Below are 21,870 nucleotides of genomic sequence, written 5' to 3' on the forward strand. Positions count from 1 at the left end.
TCCTCACTCTCTACAACTCCCTGACAGGAGGGGGGAGCCGGGGGGGGTTGGTCTCTTTTCCCAGGCAACCATCAGCAAGACAAGAGGGCTCGGTCTTCAGCTGTGCCAGGGGAGGGTTAGGTTGGAGATTAGGAAGAATTTCTTTACAGAGAGGGTGCTCAGCCATTGGAATGGGCTGCCCAGGGAAGTGGTGGATTCTCCATCCCTGGAGGTGTTTAAGAAGAGACTGGATGTGGCATCAGTGCCATGGGCTGGGAACCACAGCGGGGTTGGATCAAGGATTGATGATCTCAGAGGTCCCTTCCAACCCAGCTGATTCTGTGATTCTATTCTAACTGGCAGGGAGGACTTGGGTACATCATGACAGCAACCACAGCAGTATCACAATTCTTTGGCCACGCCACGTTCCTACTGACACCTGCCAAGATTTTGATAATGAAATTAAAGAGTAGCAGCAGAAGCAAGAGAACAATAAAACCTTCGTCATGTCATAATCACAAGTCGCATGGGAAAATAAATATTGGTCCCCCCACATCTCAAGACAACCATTACTTTGTAGAAAATACATTTCTGAAAAAACAAAACCAACCAAACAAAAAAGGTTGAAGCGTGCCACATTTCCTCATGCCTTAGAGGAATTTGTATTCATTTGCAATTTTTCCCTGTTTGCTGTGGATTTCTGCAAAACCTGCAAGCACTGTGGCTTTCCACACTCCCATTGTAAGAAAATCAACAGGTTTACTTACGCATTAGGTTGTAAATGTGCTTTTCTGCAACGTGTTCCGTAAACAGCTTTATAAGGTCATCTTTTAAGTCTCTGTTAAGCTTGGTTTCTATGTAAAATTTATTCTGGAAAATAAGACAGAAGTTTTCAACTTTCTTTCTCACAATAGCAAATAAAGCAAACTTAGTTTTTTCCCTGAACAAAAACGGTTTGGAGTTTTAAAGGTGTAGAATATTTCACCTGTAAAATGATGACTTGGGTATTTTTTCCAATGTCTAAAAGTGATTAAGCCATTAAAATAGGTAGGTTACAATAATAAATCATCAGGACCAACTATCCATTTTAATGGTTCATCAACAATCTCAAAGGATAGCTACTCAGAACTAATCAGCTGTGGAAATAAGTGATATACACAAATCTATGCAAAACTGAACTACATTAACATTTTTAGGATTCCATTATCTTGACCTACTCAGCATTAATAATACATTTACCTTTTTGAAGAAAAAAATCAAAGAAAATTCTATTAATGAGTTCCTTCAAAGTCCTAATGTACTATTTAGTATTACTCCTCAGTTCCCAGCCTGCAGTTAATAGTAAGATTTCTTGCTGTATTTTATTGATAGGTGTGTTTTAAATGCTGGAAAAAAAAATAATTGCTCCAAGATAAGTCTCCTCTTATTAAAATGCTAACTTTGAAGTAGAACAGATGAATTCAACTGGACAACTTGTGAAAGAGTTAAACAGATTACCTAATAGAAAATGAACTCAAAAATAACTTGCAGGAACACTTATCTGACAGATTTACTAGAGGAAGGGCTATCTTAAGGGAGAAAGGTTTTTTCAGATTTTAAATCAAGTTGTTCTCCTGACGCATTTAACAAAATTGGAACAAACCCTCAGAACACTATTAGAGCAATCCTTACATTGTTCTGTAAAACTCATTCTCTTGGCCATTAGCAAAACTATAAACACAAAACTATAAACACACCATAACACTGTCCATGCAGAAACCACTTAAATGTTCAAGGCAAGCATTCAGCAGCAATTCCTTATGTGTAATAAAAACTGAACCTGTCAGAAACAAAGGCCATGTGAGGGCTGAATCCATGCCCCTGCTGCAGTTTAGGTTTGTTGCAGTGATGGACAACCAGTTTAGAAAGATTTTTTTTTTTAATTTAGTAAACTTCCTGCTGTTGGTTCCCCCTTGACACCATCCTTACCTGTAGAGGTTTTATCAAGGGCTATTTTATTGTTCAGTTATTTCCCCCTCACCTGGGCCTGTTCTTTGAACAGAGATTGAGGGAAAGGCTCTGCAGACAGAATAATCTGTCTCATAAGGAACAGACTGACTTCATTCATGGTGGTTTTGGTCAGTGGTGATCCACAGCAACTCAAGATCCATGGCTCCCAGGAAGTGTTCAGATACACACCCTACTCCAGTCTTTCACCAGACTATTTTCCTAAACCATTTTCACCTCGAGGTTCCTGACCAGAAAACACCATCAACACACAGGAGTGTCACACACAGTGTCAAACTACTCATTCTGGTGAGCTGGCAGATGAGATGCACCCAGCTAAGGATATAACTTACTCTAGTCCTTTCCCAGTCTCAAGACCTCTGCACATTAAAAGAAGCTGGCAACAATAGGTGTACACTCTGATGCTTCCTTTTGGTCACGAGTTGGAAAGTCTATACTTTTAAGTTTCACTACTGGAAAAGCAACATAAAAATAATTAAAAAAAAACCAAACAACAAGCCAGCAGCTACAAGGCAGTACCTACACACAGAACAAATGTAAAACACTCTTCACATGTGCTCACTTTGAAACATCTTTCCAAAAAGATGGTACACTTGTGTGAGTTTAAGTAGACAGTGAAAAAATCATCTAACATAAGTACTCCATTTCCAACCCACGCTGCTGAAAGGAGATGGCAGAAGAGCTGTCACCTTCCCCATTCTTGTTAGTGGAAAAACAGGAAGGTTTTCTGTATAACATGCCACTACCTAGGTTGTACCAGTATTTCTTGAAAAATGTCTCAAGTCACCTAAAGGTCTAACTGACAATCAAAAGGGAAGAAGACACCAATAACTGAGGAAGCCAGGTATGACACAAAATAACTCTACACCGTATCACAAAGCAATCTGGCAAATCTTAAAAGATATAACTGAGTTAATATTACTAAGAGGAGATCAATAAATACTGGAAAGGAGAAAAAACAGTATATGAGTGCTTATCATCTCATCCACATATACATACTCACACATATTTGTGTTCACAGACACACACAAAATGCCCTCTAGCTGATAAGCAACAAAGTGCAATACCACCCAGTAGGAATAATAATGTTTTAGAGGCAATGAAAAAATTCTTAACTATCCTAAAACCACAGTGCTCACAAATGTTAGGCTCATATAATGCACCAAGATAACAGATTTTCCTCTACAGCTCTAAGTAAAATGAGCAATTGAGAATCTATAAGAAAAAAATATATTATCTAAATGCTGATCTTAATTTTTATTGAAGTGGAAATATGGTTCTTATTCATTTATGTGTGTAGCATAATGTGATATGTACAATCTCTAAGCATCCAGAATAGCCTCATTTACATTTACAAAGCAAACAGTTATTCACCAGGAATAAAGCACTGTGCACTAAGCTTACTTCCAGCTTAATTTGCTTTATCTGCTGTTACATTCCAGAACTTTTGAAGGAGCCTAAACCCACAGAATCTCAGAGGGACCAAAGTACTTTGGGTCTCCAAGCTTTTCTGAAAAGTCTGCTGTAGCAGCATAAGACTGAAAAAAAAATAAAAATCTATTACCATGTGAAAGGAGAAAGTGCTCCCAGGAAAAAAAGAAGAAAACTCCCTCAGCTGCAAGGTCAGCCCTCTCAGCCACCACTCACAGTAAGCTTTGGAACACACCCTGGTCACCATAAACACCCAGGGTAAGAAATCACCTTTCCTGTACTCCCACCATTCAACATATGGTTTGGTCCACATCAGGAAAGGAAAGAAAAGTGCTGCTGCTGCTATCAACACACAGGACTAAGCCTAACACAAAATGCTATGGCATGTTCCAGTTTCACAGAGAAGCTTTAGTTTTTCTTCAGCTTCACAGATTTTAAATTACTTAAATGCATACTAAAAGCTTTCCAAAGCAGCAGCGTAATGATCCTTTCAGAACAAAGTTCTGAAGTGCAATTCAACAGCCTTGGAAACTCCTGATTAAAGCAGTCACAGAAAAGGAAAGCTCTGCCACCTCTGATATAAAGGCAGAGTTCAACAACTTAGTTCTCCTCACTTAAAAATGCATTGAAAGTATCTATCAAAGTAACTGCAAAACTGTAATTTATACTTTAGAGCAATTAGGCTTTCACCTCTTGCAATTGTTTTTTAATTGTATTTTTTTGCCCAAATAGAGGAAACTGCTGCTGCAGCATGAGAGAAAACTTGACTGGACACTACAATGGAAGATTGCAAGAGTATCTGTACATAAAAGTACTTGTGAATGCCCACAGAAAAAAAACTAAGAGAGGCAAAGATTTTGCATCCTGACTTCTTCAGAGGTATTGTCCACATCATGCACAACACTGATTAATAACTTCTTTCAGTGAAAGTTAATTTGACATTAGCCTTATAAACCAGCACTGTGTTTGGCAGCAACAGGAACTAACAGTGTGTCACAGCTCTGATTCCAGGGGCTTGTAAGAAAGATGGGGACAGGCTCTTTAGCAGGGCATGTAGTAGCAGGACAAGGGGTGATGGTTTTAAACTAGAAGAGGGTAAATTTAAACTACATAGAAGGAAGAAATATTTTTTTTTAAATGAGGGTTAAACACAGGCACAGGTTGCTCAGAGAGGTGGTGGATGCCCCATCCCTGGAAACATTGAAGGTCTTTTATGACCTGGTCTAGTGGAAAGTGTCCCAGTTCACTGCAGGGAGGTTGGACCAGATCACCTCTAAAGGTCCCTTCCAACTCAAATTATTCTACGATAACTCTCAAGTCTAACTTGAATTAAGCCACTTTAAGTATTTGCAGGAACAGTTTTACAGCCTGAACAGATACAGTCATGCTTCAAAGAAGCTTTTCCTTCCAAATGATAGAGCACTTTCACTCTTCTTTGATGTCAAATTAAAAAGAAAACTCTTATCTAACTATTCATTTTACAGGAATGTTTAATACTCAATAATCATTTTTACTGTGTTCAGGTATCAGACTCAAACTCTAATATAAACAATGGGATACAGATCACTCCTCACCTGAAGATACAAACACCTCATCATAACTGTGTACAAAGAAAGATGTGGAAATCTATTTGACAATTACACCTCATCTGGTCACACAGAAAAACCTTGTAATGATAAAACCCACCTGTTTCTATGTCTGTCATAAACATTTTTTCAATATTAGCTACTGCAGGCTTAATTGTGAAGGATAAATTTTGACTTCTGTGGTGGAAGAACATCACAGAAATGAGCACTCAATACCATACACACCTGAACAGCTTATCTCCTTCTGAAAATGGATATTAAATTATGAGGTCACTTAAAACACCAGCCTGCAATAAACAAGTTATTCACACACAGGTCACAAAGTGGGTACCATCCAAAAATATCTGGATGCAATAGGGAAAAAAGTCTCCTCCTAGTTTACCCCAGCATTTCACAACAGGAGGCAAGAGAACAATTAAAAAAATCATCAGAGGAACACATCCCTTAGCTTAAAAGTGATGCTGGAGCAACTGGATTTCATTCTGTATTAACCAGATAAAAGAGCAGATCAGAGTCACCCAGTTCAAGAAAGGCAAATTCCTCTTTTAATGCAACAAATCTGTTTGGCAACAGTAGGCTGAAAGACTGTAGCAAGCTACCTAAATTCACTGAAATGTAGGAGATCCATCTAAAAGTTACTGCTTCCCAAACTCTGAGAAACTACTGAAGAGTAACATTGTGAAGAGTTTGAGGTTTATTTAATGTAAATCAGTTACAATTTTTCTTTAAAAGTTTCTTTCCCAACAAAATATATCATTTTTTAATTATTTCTAAGTGAGGCTAATGCAAGGGCAGTTTCTGGGAGGACAAACTTCAAGTTTAAGTTATTCATTACCACAGAAAAACCCCCGACCAATAAAAGTCTTGGCACTTTGACAAAAAAACCACAAATTATAAACGTCTTCAGAGGTATAAAAGACTTCATAAACTATAAAATCAACACAAAACCTTTTAACCAATTAATCATTAACCATTAACCAATGGTTTCTGAACCTCTCCAAGTATTCCTGACAGTGCTATGAACATAAGTTTGTCTTCATCCATCCAGCACTCTAAACTGCTTTATCAAATGACAAAGACACCTCCAAGATACATTTCTTCCTGTATTGTCTGAATCTGTGCTATTTAAAAGCAAGAAATAATCATCTCCATAACCTGCCCAAACTAAGAAGCCAAAATATAACAAGCCAATAAATGATGTCTGTTCAAAAAGATATAAATAATGAATTGTTTGGGATGGCTTTTTTTCCTGATCACAATAAAAACCACTCTTCCCACTCCCAGGAAAGAATTGTTAGGGCAGAAACAAACTGCAAAACTCTACATTTAAAAAGCCCAGCTGCCCCTTCCTCTCCCCACACAACTTGATCAGTACTGTTAGGCAGGTATGAATCATAAGTTTTACATGTCAAAAATCATTATAGCTCCATTTTATTCTTCTCACTTTCAGTCAGCATCTCATGTACGGACATATTTATTTGAAAAGAATTTTCTAAAACTTACCATATATATGAAAAGAGGCACAATGCTCTGCAATGCTCCCATATACTGTCCAAGAGCTATGTTAAATCTTTCAATATAGAGATCTGGAGGGCTGGCCTGAAAGAAACCGTAAAAGTCAGGTTGTAATTTGAACAAGAGAAAGATCTGGAACAGCATGGGCTATGCTTTCACAGCAAACTCCAACAACTCCAAAGTATTTCATACACTAGGTCCACACAAAGCAAGCCACACATCATTCCAGAGTTTCTGCTCTAACTCTCTCCAGCATAACCAATCTTCCCTCAGTGAGCAGTTTTTGCCTGGGGCTGTGTCAGTGCCCAGCACAAGGCCCATTCAATAGGAAATAGGTATTCCTGTAACAAACTAGCATTTAGCATATGCAAATAAAACCACTCATCAAAGATCAGACCTTCGTTTAGAAAGCATTCTGAGTCATGCTTAGAACCCTTCAGCAAATCTGAAGGAGTGTGTGCCCCAACCCCCCTGAGCTGCTCCTCCACCACAAAGGTGACATTAAGCTCTGCTCTGCACCAAGCTGCCATGTGGTACACCCTGCAGCTGCAGGGAGCACTGCCCTCCACGCTGTTAAACCTGAAAGAAAACATTTTCACATTTCTGCTGGGTCACCTAAGGCAAGGCAAGTGTTCAGGGTATTGAGCTGGAGGGACCAGGAAGAAGCAAGACCTTCAGACAGAGCTGTGCATGCAGAGTCCTGCATCCAGCTCGGGCCTGGGAAAGTCTCCTGCTGTGCTCCAACACACAGCATCCCCCCCAGAGCCCCGAGCAAAGCTTTGCTACACAACACCTGAATGTGCCAACCTCGTGATAGGCTTTGGAGAGCTATTTTCTGTGCACAATACCCTATTTCCCAAGGAAGGAGATAAGGAAGCTAAAAAGGTCTGCAGCGAGCTGAATTAAACTGAGAAGGGAAGCAGAAAAATGGGAAGCACTAACCACTGTTTCAGTTCCAATATTTATTTGGAGGCAGGCAGGGGAGCAGCACTGCAGAATTCAGATGTGCTCTCAGACACCCACTGCTTTGGTCTTTGGCTGCCTGAGGTCCTACTGCTCCCAGACACACACACACCTAAACACACCCAGGGGCAAAGTGCTGCTTCCTAGTGAGAAGCAAAACTGTTTTCCCCTCTGACACTCACAAAAGCCTAAAGAGGAAAGAGAATACAGCAGAAACTGGGACCCTGCAAGAAAACAAGCCCAAAGATTTTCCGAAATCCAAAGCATCTGTGGCATGAAAAACACTCCAGGCTTAGCTGCACCTCAACCATCTTATCAGAACTTAGAGCTATCTTCACATAGCAGATTTTTCAGCCTCTGTATGGACATTCATCAGGGGCCCTAAGAGAACAGTTAAAATTTATGTTGACAAATTTTATCTGTTCTAATTTTATCTGTTCTAAATTTACCAAAGTTTTTTTTTTTGCCTTTAAATTCTTTTGCCTACTTTCTTAATATGCTTAATGAACACGTGGGTAATTTTCACAGCAAACACCAATACAGAGCAGACAGTTTAGAAAGGAAAGCAAAACTGGCAAAGGAATAAAGAGCATTATTCCATATGCAGTTGCCAAAGGTTATATACGGTTATTCCTTATTTTGATCATAAGGTTTTAATCTTACTGCAGATGCAGTTCTCAGGGGTGGCCAAAAAATTTTAGTTGAAAATGCCAACAATACATAAAAGTAGCTATGAGCTCCAAGGACTCCCTTTCATATATAATTACATATATAAATTGTTGTAAATAACATGCAATGAAATCTGCATTTCTAAGCAGTATGTATTCCTGCTTCACTCCTTTTCAACCTCAACTTTAAATATGGTGATACCCTCAGATTTGTAAAGACTCGGCATACAGCTTCTAAGATTAAAGAAAAGGGAAAATTCTACTTCAAAGAACACGTCAGACAAAAGGAGACCACAGCCTGACACAGTGCACCACTCTTCTCTCAGTGGTAGACTGCCCTTTTTATTTAAAAGGAAAAAAAACCAAACCAAAACAAAAAACAAAACAAAACAAAAAACCCCAAACAAACAAACAAAAACCAAACAAAAAACAAAAACAAAACTAAAAAACCAAAAACAAACAAACAAACAAAACCAAAAAAAAAAACCCAAAAAACCAAACCAAAACAAAAACCAAAAAACCCCCAACCAAACAAAAAAAACCCACCAAAAAAAAACCCAAGTGAAAAAAAAAAAAAGAAAAAACAGAGACAGAAGCTGTCTGGGCAGTGTGTGATTTAATCCCATGAACAGACTGTAGGCAATGTATCCCCTGTCTGCCACTCTTTTTACAGGGGACATTAAGGACTCATCTCTTTTTTCTCCACTGCAGATTAAAACTCTGCCAGCTCACCTCACAAAGCCTATGTCCCAGCAGAAAGACATTTTATGAGGGGACAACAACTGCACACCCAGCTGCCAGAGTCCTTCCATGGAAGGATACCAGAAACCTGCTACCACCACCTTGCAACCAAGTGGAAACAACTGCTCTATAGACAAAGACAAAAAAAAACCCCTAAGAAAGGTTCTGACAGCTTTAGAGGAAGCACTCACTAGTGTCAGGCAAATATCAGGCCTTGGTTTTAACCTCTGCAAAACAGAAATTATGGTGTTCACTGCTTCATCAATGTGAAATGGCACCTTTCAGTTTTATTCTCCTGATAGTGCTTCATGTCAAGTCTCGACAGTCAAACCACTAACAGGGAAGGAAAAAAAAAAGCAAGCTTGACAATCAAACTCACCTCAACTATTGCTTGACTTGTAAACTACCAAAATAGCCAAGCCAAAGGGAAATCAATAGTATTTTCACAGCTCATCTCTGAATTATCGTAATCTGGGGGGGAACAGAACCATCTGCTGCTGTTCATCCTGGTGTTACTGTGCAGCTGCTCCAAACTGCCACACTGAAACCAATCACTTGTTTGAGCACAGGAACTTTCTCCATATCTCTACATTAACATTTACAATACAGTAACTGGATTGGCTTTATATACACTACTTGAATTTTATAAACTAAAAGGCAGTGCACGGCATCAAATTCAGGAGTAAACAGAAGTTGCTGCAATTTTTTTATTAAATGGCTATCACTAGAATACAGCTTCCACTTAAAATCTTTACTTATTCAGCTATAGCTATTACAACAAAAAAAACCCAAACCAAAACAAGAAAAAAACCCAAAAAACCAAAAACAAACAAACAAAAACCCAAAACAAACAAAACAAAATAAACAAACAAAAACCAAAACAAAACCAAACAAAACAAACAAAAACAAAACAAAAACAAACAAAAAACCAAAAAAACCAAACAAAACCCAAAACAAAACAAAAAAAAACCCAAACAAAACCAAAACCAAACCCAACTGCTTAGGCTGACACTTTTCACTCCTGGTCCTAGTCCAGAAAAAGAGAACACATACATTCAGCTGTTTTAATTACAGGGGGAGGGTCAGAATTAAGCATGACATTTACTTCTTACAACTCCCCAGACACTATTAAGTCTTTAAATCTACTCCTATCTTACCTGAGGGATCTATTACAGAAGCTATTAAAAGAAAGAAAAAAATACACACTGATAGCCTAAGGCTTTCCAGGAAGGAAGAGGATCCCTCGTTCCTTCACTCTTCCTCCTCAATTCTATCAAAATGTTAATTCAGGGGTTTGGGGGGCTTTTTCTGGCTGTTTGTTGGGTTTTGGTGCATTTCAGTTTGTTTGGTTTTTAAGACATTCCATACAGGGAGACAGCTTAAATCCTCCCCTACATTTGCTCTCATCTGCCACTCATAGGGTCAAGAACAGTTTTCCAGTAACAACTCTTCCTGTCTGCCCACAGGTTGGGTTCCTCAAACTGGGATACAGTTGCATTTGCTTATCATCTTCAGCTTGGCTGTGAGTCAACTACTTCTTAGCATAAAAAACTATGGGGCTGTTTAAAAGTTGATAATAAATCTCCTTACACATCACGGGGGACATCTCAGCACCAAGAGAAACGAGAAGTAACAGGAAAACACATTTGAGAAAGGATGACATGCAAGATAAGACACAGTCAAATAAAACAAGCAATTGGAAATCCAGTATACTACATTGCCCTTCCCTTATTTGAAACCTAATATCTAGGCATTTCAATGAACTTGTGGTCAAGAAACTGTATACATGAAAATGATGGGGGTTTTTTCAGCTTGAAAAACAGTTTGAATATTATTCTTTAACTGAACACATGAATGAAAGCAGAAGACGTGCTGCTGGCTCAACACAGCTCAGCAACCGCTTACAAGAAAGAAACAGAGACAGCAGTGCTTGAGGAACACAAAGTTAATCTGTTTATGATTTGTCTGGCACAACCAGCAGTGTATTGAGGAAAGCTTACACTCCGTGGAATGGGCAGTCCCATTTTCCTGGGAACACACCCACTGCCACAGTACCAGTACATGTGCTGCACCATCCCTCCCACACCTGCCCAGTGGAAAGGGGGCATGGCCACGACTACACAAATTAACCTGTTATTCATGTGGGTGGTGTGAACCTTCTAAACTAGTCTTTGTTCTTCCTTGAGAAAATTTGCTTACCTTGCCTTAATATAGGTGATGCCCAGGTCTGCCTCCTCAGACAGGGGATTATTGAAACCTTTCACAAAAACCAGTCATCACACTAAAGCACAACTCCTGCAAAGGCTGACTGTGTCTTCCTAGTCCAGCCTGCCCTCAAACCTGTTCAAAATGTGCAGGATCATGACATACCCTCACCTAACTGTCTTACAGCAGGTCAGCAGATGGAGGAGGCCATGTCTCCATTTCCATTCTACACGTTTGTCAAGCAAAAAGACATTGTATCTAAGGACCATCCAAACTCTGTTTAGTAGTAAGATATCTTCAGAAGCTTTTCCAGTTAGCACATGCATATTAATTTGTACTGTATTTACTTACAGCTTTCTGTAATTGTATCAGGCCTTGCAGCCCCAGCATATCCCAGAGTTGCAGGAATACAAACCTTTTCAAAAAGCTGCAGGCAAGGATGCTTTTCTCAGGTTAGCTTGCACACATGGCAATGTCATTTTTAATGGCAATTCTGGCAATATGGTGACCCCTGTATCTTCTTCATTCAGAAGCCAACATTCTGATGGCCACACAGGAAGATACAAAAATTTCTAATGCTTCTGGTTTCTGCCATCTGAGTTCAAATATGATCTGATTCAGTACACTGTGGTTCACAGCAGTGAAGACTTTTTTCCACATACAATTAATCAATGTTTTCCCAGCAAAACTGATGGATAAATGCCTACAGCTACGAACGTTGGAGGTTTTTTTCCCTTTTAAGTATTATGGACCAGATGAATGCCCAGTTTGAGCCCCCTCTTTGAAAAATGAACTGTTGATATTAACAAATCACCCAAAAGGACTCTAAGAAACACCAATGATTTACATAATTAGTTTGAAGAGCCAGGAAATGCGAGTTCTCAATTTCCATTCCCCACCTCTATTTCTGATCTTCTCTAAAGGCAGAACATAGAGGAGGCAGATTTGTTTTCTACATGAGCCTTTGAGAAACTACTTCAACTTTCAAAATTATTTCAGGGAATCAACTGATTTCAAATTAACAAGAGCTAATTTCAGTGTTACTTCTATGCTCCTTGAGATGAGCATGACTTGTGAAGTGGGCTCCCTATATTTCTCATTTAGCTACCAGGTCAGACTGAGCCCACACAGTGTAATAAGAATGGGCTTCTTCACCAGGATGGAGCAAATAACCTGGCTTCCCGTAAGTACATGACTAAAGTCTAATCATACCTTTATTAGCAATCTGATTTACTAAGTTTTCACAAAAAGCAGCCACAAATGATGTTGTCAAAAGCCGTATTTTACAGACTGGCATAGCTGTTCAACTACAATATAGCACTACATAAAGGTAATATAATCATCAGTGTATCTTGGAAGGAAAGCAAAATACACCTATGAAACAATCTGGTGTAAAATTAAAGTGTAAATATCAAGAACTGCTACGAGATGTTACCCAGTACATAACTGTCCACGGTGAAAAGTTCAGTTTTACCAGTCCCTCAAAGCACTAACTGGATGCATTTTTCTACCGCCCTGACTACATACAAAGCTCACAAACGTGACAAGCCACTTCAGCTTCATTACACAACTGTTTGTAAGGAAGCTGAGAACCTCATCTGAAGTTTGGAATAAGGAATTTGTATTAATCAGATTAGTGCTTCAGAAAGAGCAGGGGCAGGAAATTACAGGCTCCTCACCACTGGATGAAAACTCCATATAATCACAAGGGACAAGAGGAAAGTAAATGTGAGACAGAAAATAAGAAAGGAAAAGGTAAGGAAGGGACAGATTGTCCACACAGATATTGTTAACCTGTATCTGATAACAGATGACAACTGACAGTGATGTGCTCCAAGGAACCCAGTTCCCAGAGATCTGGCAGTCCTCAAAGTAGTGGAGTGGCTTTGACAGTAACCTGATGTGGTGGTTAATCCTCCTTTGAGCTTCCAGGACCACTATGGGTTGCAACCAGCACCTCCTCCTGCCTGGGGCCTCTCAGAGCCAGCCAACTCTCACGTTTGCTATACTTGGACCTCAACTGCTGGTCCAGTCCGAGGCTAAGTTTGCTAAGGAGGTCCATCCACTCTGAATGTTGTGACTCAAAGGGAGTGTCTCCCTTACTCCTTTCTATCCTTACCCTTTTCCCATCCCCAGCCTCCACACAGATCAGTTTTGTTGATTTTAGTTTTAGATTGATTTTTCTCCGTGTGCTTTACCCCTGCAGCAGTGGGTGGAGTGAACACGGCCAATGAACTTTGTCACACTTTGACATTAAACCCACTTTTTCCAATACCTTTCCAGTGATTCTTTGAGCACCCTAAAACACTCATTCCCTTGCACACTGTCCCAAGGAAACAACAGGAGAGATGATATTTTCATACACTGCACCAACTGGTTTGAGAGCTGACCAGACAGAAGGCTGAGAAGTTGTAAGGATTAATATCAGGCAGGAAAACTTGCTGGCACTGCACAACAAAGACTCTAAATCTGCAGGTCCTGGGGCCAAACAGCAGACATGCAAATTATCTACCAACACCAGTTCAGCCATGTTCATTGTAAAAAAACTATGTAAAAAATTATAGTTCTTAATGAAAAAAACCCACCACCACAAACAGAAAACAATAGATCCCTTTTTCTCTTTTATCTAAATAAAAAAATGCAACATGACAAATAACTGGTTTTCAGTTCTCGGTCATTTCGTAAAGGAACTTGTGAAATTATTTTAACTAAAATGCGAATATTCCACTGCACTTGCACAAAAAAAAGGTACTTTTGTAACAGGCCAGCTCAAAGCCACGGTGCATTTTGACTGTCAATGCTTTGAGTACTTTCCAGTGTCTTTTGCTGAGGAGGTATGTAATGGGTAGAGTATCTGATTTTAAACGACTTTATCAGACTACATAAGTTAAGCCAGTAACACTAGTGCGTAATGCAAACACAGTTTTACTCATTTTAAAGGGAGGTGTGCTGAATTTGAAAGCATATGCCTGTGTATCTACCCTACCTCATACATCTGAATGACTCAGCACTTACCCACAAAACCAGCTGACATTATTTTGAACCACGACATTATGAACTATGTCTATTATCAATAAAGTGTTTCCAAGTAAAGCATCTTAGAAAAATCATCTGTATACTGCCTGTAAACTTCACAGACCAAGACAACAGGAAACAAGTTAATTTGTGTCTTCTGCAGCCACACATTTCTATTTTAAGCAGACACAATCTAAAATTCCAATCAACTCAAGAATTAGGGAAATCTAATTCTCAATTACTGAAAGCTCCACATGGTGAAACTCAGTCTTAACTAATGCAGAGAAGCTCGTCAGACACTGACTGCAGGGAAGCAAGGCAATCCTTGCTCTGAGTCTCTCAACAGTCTGAAGAGAGGATTATTTACTTACAGACATAGTAATGAGGGAGCTAGAAATGTCTTGGGATATAGGAGACCCCATATCAAAAAGCTGATGGCCTGGTGACAAGCAATTCATCTCATCTAAACATCCTATTATTCAGTAAGCACCACTCACTGCTTTTCACCCAGTGTGTGACACACAGGGAACACATCAGCCTATCCATATTTTCACATCAGCTTTGCCACCACTGAAAAGGAACGTTTTTGAGGTGCAAATCTGCAGAGCAAACCTTCAGGAATGCACGAGGCAAACACACACCAACACTACATGGGTGTCTTGCAGTCTGGAAAGGCAGAAGTCACACGGGATGACCAGGGACTGTTTGAGTGTCCTGGTGTGACCATGGGGCCAAAGCACAGTTCCTGGGACATCCAGCCCAGGACACCCAAGTGCCACCACTCTGCTGACTCCAGCTGGGGCCAGCTGAGAGCTACACACACAGTTTGGGGAGGTGTGTGAATAAATACATATACAGGGAGCTTCTGCAGTGAATGCCCCACAGAAAGAAGCCAAACTCCAATAAGATCCATGCAAGAGCAAGTCTGACCAGTGCCCTGAGATGCTCCTGCTTTTGTTGTTTGGTATCTGAGTTTTACTGCTTTTGCTGTTGATATGTAATTCCTGTAGGAAACAGCTCGCTCTGGCACGCTGCTTACATGCAGATGTTCTGCAACCCACTTGCCTTTAAATTGTTACACTTCTACACAAAGAAGCTGCTTGGCTTGTCCAGAAAAAGACATTGCATTTGCCTGCCAGTTCAGTTCATAATCATGTTTTCTCACAGAAACCAGCATTCCTGCTTATACTGGGCTACATTTGCATCTCTGCATGTAAAAAAAAAAATACTTATCTTGCATCAAGACACACCTTGCCAACTACACAGAACCCTGCAATTGACTTAAATGTTGCTGGCAGGTAGAATGAGTTCATGTCAAAGAAAGCAAAATATCACATATCGCGCATTAAAAGAATTTACATATATAGGGGGTTTTATTGTTTGCCAGCATGAACCAGAAACTTCCAAGCAACCAACATTTACAAAGTAATTTGTTGTTGTTGCTAAAGATCTGGAACTGCATTTTCAACATAAATCCCGAGTGACTGAATGTCACCAAAATGTATTAAGATCAAAGAAGTATCAGGATAATAAAATACATTGCAGTAAAGTAATTCCTTAAAAGCAAATTTCACAACCCACAGCTAAAAGTTTCTTTAGGGAACAATTTTGTGAGGCACACGAATTTTACTTCAAGCAGCTCAAAAAAGATCTTTACCCTCCAAAAGCAGAGTCACGTTCGTGTCAGACAAAACGCATTAATAACACTCAAAGGTGGTATCATGTCATACTACAGGTGTGTCTAACCTACATAAGGAGCCTTTTGCAAGGCACAGATTGCACTAAACAGTTGTGTCAATTATTCTTTCACCAGGCTGATGTTCAGAAGGCAGCCTTGCTTTTAGGCAGAAGCATTTAATGCTCACATGTGCCAAAGCAAACTTTCAAAGGAGCTGCCTCAGTTCCGGAACTTTGGAGGAAACAATGAAGGACTAACACAAAGAATTTGGGGTATTCCCAAATTCACAGCAAAGTAATGCAGTATATTACCACGGGATGTATGAGAAGAACTGGCCAAACCTGTATAGCTGCAATGAATCACAGTTCTCACAAGAAAAACGTACAGGCTGCACCAGCTCAGCAGAACCAAGGAAAGGCTTTATTGTAAATACCATGTTCATCTACTCTAACCAATTTTTACAGAACAGTGAGGCTGTCATTCCATAAGGAACAAAGAGAATGTAAAAGAGAAAAGAAGAAAGAACCTAGCTCAAGATATTTCAGTCCAACACCATGCCTATTAAATGCTGGGTGGTTATTTCTCTTTTTATAAGGAAAGCCACAAGAGGAAGAGAGTGAAACCAAAAGGACACGAGAGAGATCACAGCGGTATGGGAATGCACGTTTAGCCAGAAGTACCTGAAGCAGTAAGACTGCTTTTGACTGACAGAAATTAATTATCAATGTGTTAGAACCACTGAGGGAGCTGCTGCAGTTTAGGGTTCCTTTGTATTTGGCATCTCTACTTCATGCACTGCAAGGCTGTACAGAACTCAAACATCTGTTCTGGAAGTGACAAAAGCTGTAGGGAAAAATCAAACAGTGTTGCTGCTACAGCAATAACAATTTCAGGTACGTGCCTGGAGATTCCAGCCTAAAAGGAATGTTCAACAAGGAACACACATGAAAACAATCACGGATGCACAAATAAGATGCAGAGAAGGATAGGGATATACAAGCATTAGGACTGCTGTAAACCACTGACATCTAGAGATAGGCAAGAAAAATGCAGAATAAACTGTAACACAAAACTTCATATGCAATAATTCCTAATTTATATTTCACAATCCATATTTAATTAATGTTATTTTTTCCTTTATACATTCCCTTTTGTGGTGCACAAGAACCATGAATAGTTTCCACAGACTTACACAGCAATGGCAGACATTCATCCCATGTGCACAAATCATGTTTGGCTGAAGTATTTACATCCCAGATTATGCTGTAGATTTCCCATTCTCTAGGCCTTGATTCTAAATTCCATATTCAAGTTTAGCCACTGCTCTCCACACGGCTCAGGTCACCAGGGCTAAGGCAGTGCCACACAACTGGATCTAGCAGTTGGTATTCTGACAGCCCAGTAGTGAATGAAGTAGTCCCCAATTTAGTAAGCTACTGTAAATCAGTCTTAATGGCAATCTCCTCCAGAGGCCACCTACATGCTGTTCTGGTACAATCCCAGATCCCAGGAAAGACAGAATTAGATTGTGCAGCTTCTTACCTGCAGCTCCTTTGAGACTCTCTCTAAGTGGTTAGTTATCTTTTTTATTAGGTCACTATACATCTGCTCCGAATGCTGCTGGCATACACACTTATACACACAACTGCAGAAACAAACACAGGAACAAACAGTCAACCCACAGCAGTTTGCAAAGGAGGGTAACAGACTTCAAAATCATTTGTACAAGTTGCAATTTAGAGGATAATAGAGTTAATTGAGTGATTACTGAACTTTTAAATACAGTCCTAAGCTCAGAATGAGCTCCAGCAAACTCTTATGTCTCTGGAAGCTCAAGGGTGTCCATCCCATTCCCCCTCCCCAACCTCATTTTTACTCACAATGAGCTCTCCTCACAGGGCCATTCAACAGCACATTCCTAATTCTGGCTTTTGCCTCTCCTATGTAAATTAAGTGCCCATTAAAATAAGCAGGTTTAATGATTGTATGAATATTCTAGACAAGCAGTCACAGAAGTTGCATCAAAATCCTGGTGAGTTTCAAAAGGAAATAGTAAAAGTTCTAAAATTACAGACCCAGGCATGTTACTCCATTCTTTGTTACTTCAATTCTAAGAAAATCCTACACTTTCATAATAAAGAAAGATGCAGAAAAAAGGTAATAAAATTTTAATTCTACATTCCATGGCTTGGCTGTCTTAACTCTGGTGTTCAGTGTTACCTTTGTTGTTTAAGAATGTTTTATTGCTCTCATACTGCAATATAACATCTGCAAAATAAGGCTGTTTATTGAAAACATATTTACAACCATTGCAAAACAAACATATGTATTACTTTCAGCAAGAGGTTATTGAGGTAGTCATCATCACCAGGACTAACACAAACACTAATCTGTACCAAGCAGCTTTTACTCTTCTTGAGTGCTTTTATTCTTTGAAGTCAGTATTTTGAAATCTGTCAAAAATCAAGAGGCACAGGAAGACTTCACCTGGTGTCTTGGGCAGATCCAAGACCTGAACTGTGCAGGTTTTTAATGGCCCCAAAAGCCTAAAGCTACAAGACAGCAACACTGTGTCTCTGTAGGGGAACTATGACTTTCCAGTTCTCTACTGAGAAGGTGGGACAAAGACAGGCAAACTACAAAGATGGCATCAAAGCAACTGTGGGCTACTGAAATCTTCTAATGCAAGTGAGAGGTTAGGCACCAACTTCAAGCCTTCAGAGACCAAGACAATGCTCTCATTCAACAATTGCAACTCTCAAAGTCTTCTGGAGGAAGCTTTTACAAGTGAATTAGCAGTAACTCTAAGAAGTCTGTATTTATTGCCTCTGACAACTTCAAAGACCCCAAAATACAGCATTCATCCCTATGCAAAGTCTGATCATTCGGTAAACCATGCTATTTCTTAAAAACCAAAAGACACCCCACACCTCTCCCATTACTATATTTAAAAAATAACTGAGTATCTGCAATTTGATATTATTTGAATAATACCAGCCAAAGTTGTCCTTTTTCTTTCACATAAAGTCTACCAATAGCAGATTCTATTTTGGGACAAGCAAGTGCAAAAGACATTTTGCTATGATGCTTTTGGTAAGAGTCAATTTAATTTGGATCAAAGAGAGAAACACTGATAAGAAAAGTAGACTTGCTTTTGTGCTCTCTCACAAATCAGCCAGCTGGGTAACCACAGCAAATGGCCAGATGTTTGTTTGCTCCATAACTAACCAAATACAGCCACTTCCACAAGCTGACTGCTTCACTGGCATGTAACAAACTGAATTTTAAAGTACACTTCTGCTTAGTGTTACACACACTCTTGCTGCACCTACTTCTGCAACACATGCTGTAATCAAACACCAGTCTCTGTATGTACGTGCAGGGTGTGTTTACATCTTGTTTTTTGTGTTCACTTCTATTTAGAGGCCCCTTCCCCATTTTAAGATCCTGTTTTCAGTTCCTGATTATGGGCTGATCCTGTGAATCATCCTCACCCTGCTATTACCCAAAAGAAGTCACCAGCTTGTCAGTTCTGCAGCATAACCAAACACCTCAGGAAAAGGAAGACCCCAGAAGGACATTGGAAAGTAAGCACTAGACAAAAGGGATGAATATCTGATATCTCTAAGCTGTCCTGAGGAACAGGAAACTGCCTGCCCTGCACCTGGGAGCCAGTGGAGCCTGTCAGAAGTACAACCTAACTGTCCACTTTCTCCTCATCTCAAAGTTCCCTTCACATCTCTCTGCCAAGATATCCAACATTTTATAATAGGAAGTGACTGTGCACAGGCAGGCTTTGGACTCAAAGCTGAAAACAGTCATTAATGACACTCTGATACCTTACAGGTGAACTGATCCATAGGAAATATACCTTGGAAGTTACCTCCTACCTTTCACTGCTGGGGAGTAGACATCTACAGTTATCACTGATCATGGCAAATATAACAGTTTGGGTATCTAATAATGTATTTTGAGTTTGCACTATGGAAACTTTGATTCCTTTACTCAGCATGAAGACGACCAAAAAACCCACTGTATTTTCACCTCAGTTTTACTTTAAAAAAAAAAAAATATATGTAGCTGTTTGGACCACTTCAAGAAACATCCCATTTTTCAGACTTAAGAACTGGCCTAGTTCTTTAGTCTGTTCTTCTAGCTCTAGAAGTAGAGAGGATCTAAACTCCCAGTCTGCTACAGACTCTCAGTAATACTCCAAGCAAGCATCCTTATTAATCTCAATTAAAAACAAAACCAATTTTCCTTCCCTTCTCAACCCATCTTGTCCAGATTGTCAGTGAATCAAAAAAACAGCCTAAAAATATATAGAAAACAGCAACAAAAAAATCAATCTTATGATTGGAAGAGGCTGCATCAGAATAATTACAACCAGACATAACTTTTAAAAGAAAAGTGATATGCAAGTTTTCCCAGTAGCAGTAAACTATAAAAAAATCTTTTGTCTTAGTAGTAGTGAAATACATGCAATAGATGCACATCTGTGCATCAGTACAGCCCTGCACCAGGTGTCCCAGAAACCCCAAACCCATTATTTATTCAATAAATAAAATTTCAGAGGAGTAAAATGGTGACAAGGATGGACTGCAGGTATCTGCAAACCATAACTAGGTGTAGATCTACTCAAGGTATTAAACCACTAATTTTGCACATTTGCTGTATGTCAGAGATGACTTTCAAGACATGTTGGCTTAACTCTTACTGAAGATCATTTGCACACTGGGGATTTCAAGCTGGGAAAGGATTTTGATTACTTGCACCAAAGCTGTCTCTCTCAATTCAAATGACCCTCTAATTATTTATACACATGATGATATCCGAGTCCTGATAACAGCAGTTCCAAAAGTCTGGAGAGGAAAGAGGAAGTTTATTAAAGTTTTCAAGTGGAACTAAGAGGAAAGACTGAATACTTGCCTTTCTTTCATCTAGTTCCCTAATCCAAAGTTTCATACCACAGAGGCAAAGTGGTTCAGAGCAACTGGGCACGAGACAACAGAGGTGAAAGGCTCTAAGAAGGGCAGCCAGTGACTGAGCTGGCAGCATTATTTCATGGAGTGCAACACTGTGCTAAAGAAAACCAGCACAGCAGTGCTACTGTAGCTGTGTTGCTGGCAAGGGCCAGTGGTTTTAACAGCACCTTGGCCAGTAAATGCATCAACAGCCACCAGTTTCCATCCTGTTTACCAACACCCTGAATACACCTTTCCATCCTATTTACCCATACCTTGAATATCTACAAATACCTACAGAACAAAAATCTCCATGTCAGTAAATCTCTCCAGATACTGCCAGGTCTCTAACACATTGAGCACTTTGGTTTGGAGCAGTGGTGTGATTTGGAAGCAAATCCCCTTTGAAGGAAGGGGTGTTGAGTCTTTGATACATTTCTTATTATACTACACTAAGTAGCTGTGGTGGAGCTTACTGTAATGTCAGTGCTCCAAGCACTGATGCATTTTAGTTCTTTAACTAAACATGGGACAACAAGTTATGTATTTATTAGTCATTCATTCTGACCATTTAACAATATTTTATTTCACGTAACCCTCCTGCTTTCCTCCTCGAGGATACAAAGTAAGACATATGCACAGGCTGCAAGATAAAACAAACATTTCACTTTAAAGAAGAAAAAAAAAAGTAACACAGCACTTCAAATATCTCCTTACCTGTATATTTGTTCATAGGAAATAGGGATGTAGTCACCAGGACTCTGAGTTAAAAGCTGATCTATGGCACTGTCCAACTTTGGCCAATATGTGCTCTTATAGTCTTCAATTGTTATAACATTCATCACTGCAAGAAAAGAGACAAAACTGTATTTAGTAACTTCATCTAAAAGATTAGAAGTAAGTGAATGCTCTGCAATTTCGGATCACACCAAGAAGCTGACCAAAAAAACTGGGAACAGCTCACTTCCAACTAAGAGAACCTCATCTAAAACTCAAGCCCAGGCTTGAATTTGTACCTTTTTATTTACAGAAAATACAGTAAAATCGGAAAACTTGCCAAATCAGTGCTTGGATATTTCTCTGGGGCTCAAACAGCAGGAAAAAACAAATTTCTGGGT

General features: G+C 39.5%; 1 protein-coding gene across 3 annotated transcripts in view; it reads right to left on the bottom strand.

The window, feature by feature from the left end:
* Positions 1-21,870, bottom strand: part of CACUL1 (CDK2 associated cullin domain 1) — a 48,922-nt gene that overhangs the window by 21,476 nt on the left and 5,576 nt on the right. For 2 of the 3 annotated variants that reach the window (XR_004358308.1, XM_032695140.1), the window contains exons 2-5: positions 21,470-21,596; positions 17,331-17,433; positions 6,507-6,602; positions 747-849 (exon numbers count right to left, since the gene is read on the bottom strand). Coding sequence is in view for 2 of the 3 variants with exons in the window: in XM_032695140.1 (XP_032551031.1) it covers positions 747-849; positions 6,507-6,602; positions 17,331-17,433; positions 21,470-21,596 (429 nt within the window). In the remaining variant the exon portion in view is untranslated. The remainder of the gene's footprint in view (positions 1-746; positions 850-6,506; positions 6,603-17,330; positions 17,434-21,469; positions 21,597-21,870) is intronic. The other variant, XM_032695141.1, reaches the window with a different exon arrangement.

The sequence above is a fragment of the Chiroxiphia lanceolata genome, chromosome 8, assembly GCF_009829145.1.
Source record: "Chiroxiphia lanceolata isolate bChiLan1 chromosome 8, bChiLan1.pri, whole genome shotgun sequence".
Lineage (NCBI taxonomy): Eukaryota > Metazoa > Chordata > Aves > Passeriformes > Pipridae > Chiroxiphia > Chiroxiphia lanceolata.